Below are 12,029 nucleotides of genomic sequence, written 5' to 3'. Positions count from 1 at the left end.
CTGCTGCTGCATTTAAAAAAAAAAAATGACATACTCACCTCTCCGTCGCTGGGTGTCAGGTGCCGGTGTCACTGCTGGCACCTGAGATATTCACCTGTCCCCCGGTCCATCGCTGCTTGCTGCTCTCTGGCACGTCATCTGTTGGTGACGTTCAGACTGCAGGGGGCGCGGCGCGCACTAACCACGTCACCGTGCCTCTGCTGTCTTAACGTCACTGACAGATGACGTGCCAGACAGCAGCAAGCAGCGATGGACCGGGGGACAGGTGAATATCGCTATACTTACCCGTCCTTGCACGGTCTCTGCAGCCCCCAGCTTCTCTGCTATCTTCCTGCCTTCAGCAGTCACGTGATACCGCTCATTACACTCATGAATAAGCACATATTCATGAGTTTAATGAGCGGTACCATGTGACCGCTGAAGGAAGGAAGGCAGACCGCGGAGAAGCTGGGGGCTGCAGAGACCGTGCCACGATGGGCAAGTATGACCTGACACCCCCGCCCCCCTCCGACCCCCTGGTGTATATGACTCGAATATAAGCCGAGAGGGGGACTTTCAGTCCCAAAAAATGGGCTGAAAATCTCGGCTTATATTCGAGTATCTACGGTACATTTATACTGGAAATTTATCAATAAACCTTGCATTTTATTCATTGAAATTGCTGGTGTTTGTTTGAAGGAGCCAAGTAGGTGGTTCTATTCAGTGACCAACATTGCACAGTCACAGTCATAAAGGGTCACTTAGCAGGACCGCCTGCTGGACTCATACTGGGAATTACAAATCATAAAATACAAGTGATATTGAATCTGTTCAAACAAACCTATACATTATTCTGCTCTGCTTCTTTATGCCATGCAATCCACAGACTGCATGTACAACATGACAGGTTCCCTTTAAAAATAAACAATTCTGAAAAAAACAAAACATCTGGCACTTTAACAGTTAACAATTTGTGAAATTGTTGGTCATCAGCAGTCCTTACCTAATGAGCCAAAAAAAAAAAAAAAAAAAAAAAAAAACACAACCTCAGGATAGATTAGAAACAGAATACACATTTCCAACATGTATTCGTGAATGCATTCATCGTCCTTGGAAACAATTGGCACCCTTACCCTTCAGCAAAATTGCTGTCTGCTCTCCAATCAATTATGCGGCAAATGAAAAGCGTGCTTGCAAAATCTTGTGGTCGCACCAAGAAGTCTGCAGGGCAGTCAGCATGTGGGACATATATTCTTGGTACCCTATGGTCAACGGGAGAAAATAAGGCATATCTTTTGGCAAGTTCCCCACTTTTGTCTGTCATTGGTTTAATAAAGCCGGTGGCAGCTCTTGAATGCTTTTTCTCCAATATGAAAACAACCTATTTAGAAAAAGAAAAAAAAAAAAAGGGGGGGTAAAAATGTGCAATAGTTAAATACAATAGAAAACACTAAGTGATAACTACTGCACATGCCCAAGATTCCCAGCCCCACAGTGTGAATAAATCATAAGACTGCGGGGCGGAATCTCTGGCAGCACGTCCATGAAGTGATGTGAGAACAGGCAGCGCTAACCGCGCATGCCCAAGAAAATATATTACAGCGCAGGCGCCAGCATTTGAATTGAACACTGATGAGGCAGAGCAAAGACATAAGGAGGAAATGAGTGATGGATGCGAGGCGTCTGTGTCAGAGGGGGAAAGACCTGCCCCTCCGGTCAAAATTCTGGTATGTCTGACTAATTTTAAAAACTCTTATTTCAGCGGTGGAAGGGACGCTAAATAAAAGCCACCTTGACAGAATGCAGCATTAGTGCTGCACAAGGTGGCTCTTTTACTTAAAAACGCCTGGGGGGGTGACAGGTTCCCTTTAACCCCTTCACGCCGCAGCCCTTTTTCATTTAGATGTTGCTTTTTTTTTGCTCCCCTCCTTCCCAGAGTCATAACTTTTTTTTTTAGTCAATATGGGCATTTAGGGCTTGTTTTTTGCAGAACGAGTTGTACTTTTGAACATTATTGGTTTTGCCATTTAGTGTACTGGAAAGTGGGTAAAAAATTCCTAGTGTGGTGAAATTGCAAAAAAAAAAAAAGTGCAATTCAACAACTTTCTTTTACCATATTCACCAAATGCTAAAACTGACCTGCCAATATGATTTTTCAGGTCATTACAGGTTCACACATACCAAACAAGTATAGGTTTTTTATTTAAAAAAATATTGCATCATTTTCCCCCAAGACCTGTGGCGTCTCCATTTTTTGTGATGGGTTTATATTTTGCGTGCCATGGTGATGTTTTTAATGATACCATTTTGGTGCAGATACGATCTTTTGTTCGCCCATTATTGCACTCTAATGCAATATTGCGACCAAAAAAAAAACGTAATTCTGGCATTTTCACTATGTAGTTTATTGATCGGATTAATCAATTATTTTTATATCTTGATAGATCAAGCTATTCTGAACGCGGCAATACCAAATGTGCATTTTTTTGTTTTATTTTGAATGGGGCGAATGGGGGGAGTTTTGAACTTTATTTTTTTAAAAAATTACCGTACTTTTTACTTGCTTCAATTGTCTCCAGAGGAAACTATAAGCTGTGATAATTTAGATTGTGAGCCCCATCGGGGACAGTGATGATATGTGCAAACTGTAAAGCGCTGCGGAATATGTTAGCGCTATATAAAAATAAAGATTATTATTATTATTATTATAATCCAATCGCTTCTGCTTACACACAGGCGATGATCAGATCGCTTATGTGTAGCAGAAATGCTCACTTGCTATGAGCACCGACCACTGGGTGGAGCTCGTAGCAAATCCAGCAATGACAAGCACAGGGGTCTGCTGCAGACTTTGGGTTCTCATGCCAACTAATCGGCAAACCGCGGTCACGTGACAAACGCGCCGATGGGTGGGATTAGTGACAGCGGCATTTAACAGGTTAACAGCAGCGGGTGGATCACGATTCCACCCAAGGCTGTTTGTTAGATAACATGTGCAGGGAAAAATATGGGCTCAGCACCAGAGCCCACATCAAAGGGAGATACATGACATGCGCAGAATATGTAAGGCGCATATCGTGAAGGGGTTAAAAGGATTATGAGGTTAAAGGGAACCTGTTAAAAATCCATTTTAAAATGGCGCCAGCAAAGTAGCAGCTATCGGTGTATGTAGAGGTAATACGATAGCTGCTTCTACGATAGCTGCTTCTATGCAGGCGGCGCCATCTTGAAGGAGGAAATTTTTGGGATCTTCTCTAGCAAGATGGCACTGCCAGTACATGTGCCATAGCAGCTATCGGATCACCTTTATATACAGCAATAGCTGCTCCGGTGCAGGCGCGGTGGGTGCCATTTTAATAAGGTTTTTTTTATATTCAGAAAATGAAGCACAGTTATTAACTGCACATTAAATACGCGATTATGCTGCAGCACAGATGCCATGGCTGGCACTGGCCTGCAGAAGGGGTTTTTGTCTTGTGTTTTGTTTTTTGGGATTTTTTAAGTATATACATATATTCATTATGTAAACTAGGGAGCAGGTCAGTGAGGGATCAGTAACCTGTCAGCAGGCTGCATTATGAATAGGTAGTCAGAGCAACACATCCCCCTCCAGGCCCACCCCAGAGCACGAGCATATCATTAACTCAAAACTGAAAATAAAGATAAAACAACAATCACAAGACAGAGTTCATCAAACAAGCCATCAATTTAATAAGTATAACGGCGCCGACCTGATACTGTCTGTAGGTTACTGAGGACAATCCTGCTGACAGGTTCCCTTTAATGTAAATATAATGAATGTAATACAGTTATCTTTATACTTTGTCAACCATTATATTTCATTTAGTATGCACATACACGTCATGGGACACAGAAGTCTGTGGATCTGAAAGAGCAGAATGTGACATATCTGTATGTTAGTAGTTAAAGTGCATCAGGCACCAAATATTGGGGTGCAATCTGTATCAGCTTCTGGTGATACCCTTAGGAACAACTCATCCGCTTTATGGTGTGACATTTGTCTGTAATTGTCACTTAAAAAAAAAAGTCAGCAAAATGGCTGCACAAATATACAGCGTTTAACCTACATACAAAGTTCCTCTATTTTATCTACTTATTTTACAGAAGGAGAACGACAAATATACTAAGCAGTATATTTATCAGGTTTCTATAAAAGATTGCGCTTAACATTTAGAAAAGGAGCAGTTTTCATTTGTTTCAAGTTATTCTTTACTACAGTTGACATTAACAAAAAGCATGATTATAATTCAAGTTTTTAAGGGGTCAAATATAGGATTCTCGAAATGACAATGGCCAATAAAACTGGCCATTGTACAATTCTTTGTTAGTTTTAAAGGGAATCTGTCAGCAGTTTGTTGCTATGCAATTTTAAGATAGCATGCTATAGGGGTTAATACACAAATTTTAGTGATGCCTCTAATTAAGCTCAGTGCATTTGGTTACCTGCAATGATTGTTTTAGCACCAGGAGCTTATTATTGGGACACAGCAGCTTGTGCCTGGTAGTTCTACTCCACCCCCTTCTGTGAAAAGCACCTAACTATCTATAGCTGTGTACATACAAAGCCTGTTGTGGGAAGGGCTAGCTTTCTCAGCTCTGCTTCATGCTAAATTTAAAAACTGTCAGAATGACTGCACCCAGTAAACTAAATGATACATCGTTGGATTCAGCTTCTCTTTACCTACATTACGCTGCTCTCAGATGAGGTAGCAAAAACCAGCTGACCATTTCTTTTTAAATATCTGTTTCCAATGTTCCACTTAGAGATTACAGACTAGCAATAATTTTAGCAAAGTCAGCTGTATGAGCAGTTTGGCCATAATATGATGCCACACAAACTTAATGGCACCAAACCATAATATTTAAATATATAGGCCCATACTGTTTTCTTTTTGCTTGTATTTTAAACACAAAACTTGGCAAATATTTAAGGAAATGAAGGCTTACAGAACATTGCATGGGGATGTATTGAACTCCAGGTGCAGACTTACAGGCTTTATGTTGAGGTCTAAATGTAAAGGAAACCCTACGCAATGAGACTACCTGAACGCTTCCTTACTAATGCAGAGACCAATTATTCAACAAACCAGTGTTAGTGTCGCCATTTAAAAAATAGGGATTTTTGTGGTACTCACCTTAAAATCCTTTTCTCTGAGACGTTCATTGGGGGACACAAGACTGTGGGTGTATGCTACTGCCGCCAGGAGGCTGGCACTAAGTGAACACAAAAGTTAGCCCCTCCTCCGCAGTATACACCCTCACACTGGCTCTAAGCGAACCAGTTCTGTGCAAAAGCAGAAGGAGAACAAAAGTAAATCAACTTTTACACAAATACAACATGTCCAGAAAATCCACCTATCAAAAAAGGAAAAACAAAAAAGGAGCCGTCGGGCTAATAGGGTGGGTGCGGTGTCCCATAGTGAGCTTCTCAGAGAAAAGGATTTTACTCTGAGTACCACAAAAATCCCTATTTCTCCTTCACCTCATTGGGGGACACAGGACCGTGGAACCGCCTAAAGCAGACCCTGGGTGGGAAACTGATCCAACGGTTTTAAGCCATAAGTACCAACTATCTATAGGTTCTATACCGCTGCCTGGAGAATCCTTCTACCCAAACTCACATCTGCTGAAGCCCGAGTATGGATATTGTAGTGTTTGGAGAATGTATGTAGGCTAGACCAGGTTGCCACTTTACAGATCTGTTCTGCCGATGCCTGGTGCCAAAGGGCCCAAGAGGCGCCCACCGCCCGAGTGGAGTGTGCCCTGATCCCTGCTGGAATGTCTGCGCCTCTGAAACGGTAAGACTCCTGAATAGCCAAACGAATCCACCTGGCTATGGTTGACTTCAAGGCAGCGAGTACCCTCCTACAACCCTCGGGGAGCATGAGCAGAGTGTGACGAAAAGATGCCGTCCGTGACACATGCCTACTAAGAGCTCTTACTAGATCCAATGTATGAAGAGCCTTTTCCACACGGTGTACTGGTGCTAGGCAAAATGAGGGCAAGACCATGTCGTCATTAGTGTGAAAAAAGGAAACAACTTTTGGCAGAAAAGGAGGGGCCGGCCTGAGAACTACCTAATCTTGGTGGAAAACAAGAAACGGGGCTCGACAGGATAGAGCCGCCAGCTCCGAGACCCGCCTGACTGACGTTATATCAAAGAGAAAAACCACTTCCCAGGAAAGGTATGTCAATGAGATATCCTGTAGTGGTTTAAACGAAGATTCCTGCAGAACACTAAGGACCATGTTAAGGTCCCAGGCGTCCAGAGGAGCTTTATAGGGAGGTACCACGTGGGAGACCCCCTGAATGAAAGTCTACCTGCAGATTGGAAGTGATCCTGCGCTGGAATAGGACGGGTAGGGCCGATATCTATGCTTTGAGGTAGCTTGGTGCTAGGCCCGAGTCCAGGCCGGTTTGGAGAAACGCTAAAGTGTTGGGAACGGAGAAAATAAGCAGAGAATGCCCGCAGTCCCTGTACCATGTGAAGAAAACCTTCCAGGTGTGGTGATAGATACGTGCCGAGGCGGGCTTCCGGACGCTAATCATTGTAGCAACCACATCCTGGCAGAACCCGGCCTGGGTCAGGATCCAAGATTCACCGGCCAAGCCGTTAAACACAGGGCCCGAGTTCTGGTGGCAAATTGGTCCCTGGGAAACCAAGTCCTGGCGATCTGGTAGCCGCCAGGGTACCTTTGTGAGTAGCTGCACTATTTCTGCGTACCATGCCTGACGCGGCCAGTCTGGGACAACCGGAATTACTGGGACCTCCTCCGACATGACCTTCCTGATGACCTTCGGCAGCAGTCGAAGCGGTGGGAATATGTACGGGAGTCGAAATTAGTTCCATAGCAGAACCGAGGTGTCCACGGCGATGGCCTATGAATCCCGGGACCAAGCGACAAACTCTGGCACCGTGGCGTTTGACCTGGGGGCTCCATCAGGTCCACATTTAGGGTTCCCCAATGTTGGCAAATCTGTTGGAAAACCTCGGGATGGAGCGACCACTCCCTGGACGCAAGACCCTGCCGGCTGAGGAAGTCTGCCGCCCAGAATGTGGACTGCAGAGATCACAGAGTGATTTCTCGGCCCAGCGGAGGATATGTTTTACTTCGTACATGGCCACTCTGCTGCGGGTTCCCCCCTGGTGATGGATGTAGGTCACGGCTGTGGCATTGTCCGATTGAATCCGGACAGGGCGAACTGCCAGAAGATGAGGAAAATGCTGTAAGGTAAGCCGGATTGCCTGCATTTCTAGAAGGTTGATCGGGAGGTGCGATTCCTGAGGAGACCAATGTCCCTGGGCTGTGTGGTGACGAAAAACCGCACCCTAGCTGAGGAGACTGGCGTCAGTAGTGACCACCAGCCAATGGTCTGGGGGAAAAGGCTTCCCTGAAGGGAGGAACTCAGCGTCCACCAACTGAGTGACTGCCTGACATGCGCTGACAGCAGACGCTGGTGGTCGAGAGAAAACGGGTTCCTGTCCCAAGCGGCCAAGAAGGTGCGCTGCAGGGGCCAAAGATGAAGCTGGGCAAACGGAATTGCTTCCATCGCTGTCACCACCATCCCTAAGACCCTCATGCAAAACCAGACGATACCAGAGACCAGCTGGCGAAGTGCCTGGACTCCCCGCCGGAGGGCCAGGGCCTTGTCCTGAGGGAGAATTACCAACCCTTGGGAGGTGTCAAAGATCATTCCCAAGAAGGAAATCTTCTAAGTTGGAACAGAGGACGACTTTAGTTTACCAGCCACCCTAAGCAGGAAAGCGTATTCAGCACGATGCCAACGCCTTCCTCACAGGCTCGAAAAGACAGACCCTTGACCAGGAGGTCGTCCAAGTATGGCAAGAAGACTATGCCCCAGGAGTGCAGGATGGACATGACTGCCACCATGACCTTTCTGAATACTTTAGGGGTGGTGGCTAGCAGAAAGGGCAGGGCTGTGAACTGGTAACGTAGGCTGTCGACAGCAAAGCGTAGGAACCTCTGATGCAAGGGAAAAATGGGGATGTGGAGGTAGTCATCTTGGATGTCAATAGAAGCCAAATATTCTCCCTTTTCTATTGCAGATAACACTGAGCAGAGAGACTCCATTCGGAAACGTCTGATCTTGACAAATTTGTTCAGCTTTAGGTCCAGAATCGGCGTAACTGTTCCAGGCATCACTGTTCTGGACCATGGACAGGTTGGAATAGAACCCCTGAAAGCTCTCATTTCTCTGTACGGGAATGACAACTCCATTGCGACTGAGTGATTAGATGGCTTTGAAGGCGGCCTGTGAACAGGTTTCCACTCTGGGAGGACGGGAAAGAAAAAAACCGTTTTGGAGGGTGGTTGACAAATTCTATCTTCTACCGAGAAGACACCAGCTCTCTCACCCATGCATCATGCACGACGGCGAGCCAGACGAGGCGAAACCAGAGCAGACGGCCGCCTACCCTGCTGGTGTCGACCGGAAAATGCCTCGACTCATTTGGTTGAAAGTCTTAGATCCCCTGGATTTGGGCTGTTGGGATTGGATTCTCCCCCAATGGATTGGCTCTGTATGAGACCTGACTATCTCTGTCCTGAGTGGGTCAACCTGAACTGGCAGAATTGGCAGCTGCGGTCCACTCGGGGTTGCAAAAGGATCCAAACCGTGCCTGCAGCTGGTGACGAAATGGTTGCTTAACCCTTTGCTGAGGAAGAATGTCGCTTTGCCCTCCTGAGGTGTCAGACGAGCTGATCTAGTTTCTCACCGAATAATCGGCCACTCTGATAAGGCAAAGAGGTTAGGGACTTCTTTGAAGTGTAATCTGCTCGCCATGTTCACAACCACAGAGCTCTCCTAATGGAAATCGCTTTCGCAGCAGCAAGTGCCGCGCAGTTGGCCTGTGTCCAAGGATGCATTAATTAAATCTCCAGCCAAAGCGATCTGATTTGCAACCTCAAATACCTCTGATTGTAGGTCCCTACCCTGCAGGGCTCTATTTAATGACTCTGACCAGAAAACCATGGCCTTAGCTACCCAAGTTGCCATGGAGGAAGGAGAGAGGGCTGATTCTGATGATTCAAAGGCCGAGCGAGCCAGACTATGAGACGGTCAGTGGGATCTTTGATAGAACAACAGTTAGGTACGGATAACAGGGTTTTAGAAGCCAAGCGCGACACGAGTGGATATACAGTCGGGGATTCTGCCCTCTTTTTACGGAGATGGGGAGCAAACGGACATCATGTTTTGCGCACCTTATGCCCTGAGAAACGTTTGTCTGGACATTCCGTGTGCCGTTGCACTTTGTCCTAAAACTCTGGATCAGTGCTAAATATCTTATGAGGCCGTTTGGCTCGTTTGAATGACACCTTGTGGCCTTAGGTCAAGGTGGATTCATCGTCAATCTCAAGGGCTTGGCTGACGGCCTCAATGAGGCTGTCAACTATCTCCTGGTAACCAGGTGTATCCCAATTGAGGGGCCCAACCAAATTGTAATCCGAGTTTTGCTCACTATCCTACACTGAAGAATGTGAACAAGAGGCGGAGCTTATGGATGCTGAGGCACCGGACGGGCCGGGAGACGTCACGTGGGTTCATTTCCCCCACGTCTGCCTGGAGTGAGAACGGCCCCTGCAGGTCGGAGGCTCCTGAGAGGTGGAAGATCCTTCCAAGACAGGCGAGCCACTGTTCATGCCCCTATCTGGGGCTTGAAGGGACTTGATTGCTCTCGTTAGCGAGGTCATAGACTGCGACAGAGACCATTCAGGGGGACGCGGTACACTGGGCTCAGTGGAAGGGGAGGGCTTCTGGGCACGTTCAGAATCAGACTTCACATAATTGTTTGCTCTGTGCCTGCAGAAAGGCGGACCGACAGGAGGAACGTGAGGCAAATAATACAGTATGTGTCTTGGTCCTTCTAGACATGCTGGCCCTGCTAGCTGATATGACCTACAGCTGCCGGAGCGTGTATATGCAGAGTGTCGCCTAAAAAGGGTTAGTGCAGCTTCTGAGAATTAATGGTGATGCAAGAGACAGGGGTGAGCACTTACGCTGGTCGGTCCTGTGCCCCGAGTGTCATGGAAGGCTGCAGAAGGAACTGTAGCTGCTTCCGCTTCAAAATAAGCGCCACGCAACGCAGTGTGGGCGGGCCCACCGGAAATAGCATGCCTGGGGTGGGACATCCGGCCGCAGCCTAGCACAGGCCGAAGCCGGGGACTAAAGTTCCAGCGCTGGCCCGAGGACATGGGGGCGGGCCAGAAGTCGACGCGACTGGGCGTGGGACATCCGGCCGTGGCCTAGCACAGTCCGAGGTCGAGGAGTAAAGTTCTGGCATCAGCCGGAAGACAGAGGCGGCGTTGTGCAGGGTATTTGCGCTTGCAGACGCTGCCCAGCACTGAGAGTGAGGACACCAGGCCCTCGCTGGCTGGACCGGCCAGGGAATGCTGCTGCAGGAGTTCTCCCAGCCCACCCCCTTGCTGTGCTCCCTGCTCCTTGACACATGCATGGAGCGCTTCAGCTACCTACTTTGCATGTTAGGGGGGGGAGGGCTTGTGTAAAGGACGGTGCAGGCACGTTAACTCCAACTTTCCCTACATGGGATGAGGAGAGGGACCGTCTGCCTCCTTCCATCACGCAGTCTTGCATTGGTGATGCAGTGGGGGCCGCAAGGACTCTCCCCATGCCTCTGTATATAACCTAGGGTTTCTATACCTTAGGGCGGTCAGGACTGATTCCAGCATCATGTCCCATGTCGCAGGAGAGGATACATGGAGGAGACACTCTACGTGCTCGTCTGTTGGTTTGGGGAGAACGTCCCTTTTCAATAGGGTCCGTCGCCAGTCTCCTCTTCGTGGTAAAAAGAGGGAGAAAAAAAAAAAACAAAGAAAATGTCTGAGAAAACCAGACATGTGTGCCTCCTACGAACACTAAGCATGTACTGGTTTGCTTATACTGCGGAGGAGGGGCTAATTTTTTGTGTGTTCACTTAGTGTCAGCCTCCTGGCAGCAGTAGCATACACCCACAGTCCTGTGTCCCCCAATCAGGCGAAGGAGAAATATATAGATATATTATACATCTCCAGTATACACACATATGATTTTATCTTTGATGGAATTTCATGAACAGGAAACAGATCCTCACTAAAGGCCCTGTCACACTAAGCGAGATCGCTAGCGATCTCGCTTAGGCCTGTTTCACACTTCCGTTTTTAACCATCAGTCAAAATCCGCCGTTTTGCAAAAATAAACGGATCCGCCATTTTTGTGGGCGGATCCGTTTTTTTTCTCCATTGATTTGCATTACCGGCGGATCTTGACGGATGGCCATCCGTTGGATCCATTTTTTTTGTAGATCCGTCAATTGTTTTGCGTCCGCCGACATGCCTGGATGGACCATGCAACTTTTTCTTGCTGCAGGATCCGCATTTTATAGTGAGCATGCCCGGAGGAATGAAGTCAGCCAGAAATTTAACCCTGACATTTCTGGCGAACAGAAAAAATTCTCTCTCTGGGCTGCGGTTCCTTTAAAATTCTTCATTCAAAGGATCCCTCCGGCGGCATCCGTTCACATCAGTTAGCAACGGATCCACTTTCCGCCAATTTGGCGGATTTTAACTGACACAAAAAAACTGAAGTCTGAAACAGGCCTTAAAGCATCACCGATTTTGCGATGAAGCAGCGATATTGCTAGCGATATCGCCAAGTGTAATACTTGCCTCCGACCGGCTCCCCCACTGTCCATCGCTGATCGCGCGAGATCGTCCAGGGCCGTTTCTCGTCGGCCACTTCCTGCTGGCGCCGACGAGCGAAGCGTGGGCGAGGTCGGGAGGACTTCTTCATCGCTGCGTCTGACAGGTAAGCAACGACCGCCATCCGCTGCTGCATCGCTCGTGAGATCTGCCTGTTTGGCAGCTCACTAGCGACCATTTAGCGAAGAACCAGCGATCCTGACCGGGTCGTATCGTGGTCGGGATCGCTGGTGCATCGCTAAATGTGACGGTACCTTAAGGCTACATGCAAACGTTGAGTATTTGCTTGCAGAAATTTCTGCAAGGTTTCTG

At 47.5% G+C, this 12,029-nt stretch overlaps 1 protein-coding gene across 2 annotated transcripts in view; it reads right to left on the bottom strand.

Moving 5' to 3' along the window:
- DIS3L2 (DIS3 like 3'-5' exoribonuclease 2) overlaps positions 1-12,029 on the bottom strand; it is a 663,234-nt gene that overhangs the window by 442,530 nt on the left and 208,675 nt on the right. For both annotated transcript variants that reach the window (XM_073589330.1, XM_073589329.1), the window contains one exon: positions 1,113-1,360. In XM_073589330.1, coding sequence (XP_073445431.1) covers positions 1,113-1,360 — 248 coding nt within the window. The remainder of the gene's footprint in view (positions 1-1,112; positions 1,361-12,029) is intronic.

Source organism: Dendrobates tinctorius, unplaced genomic scaffold, assembly GCF_039654945.1.
Source record: "Dendrobates tinctorius isolate UK_male_01 unplaced genomic scaffold, ASM3965494v1 ptg000107l, whole genome shotgun sequence".
Lineage (NCBI taxonomy): Eukaryota > Metazoa > Chordata > Amphibia > Anura > Dendrobatidae > Dendrobates > Dendrobates tinctorius.
The sequence above is the reverse complement of the archived record's forward strand: the minus strand, read 5'-3'. Positions and strand labels throughout refer to the sequence as shown.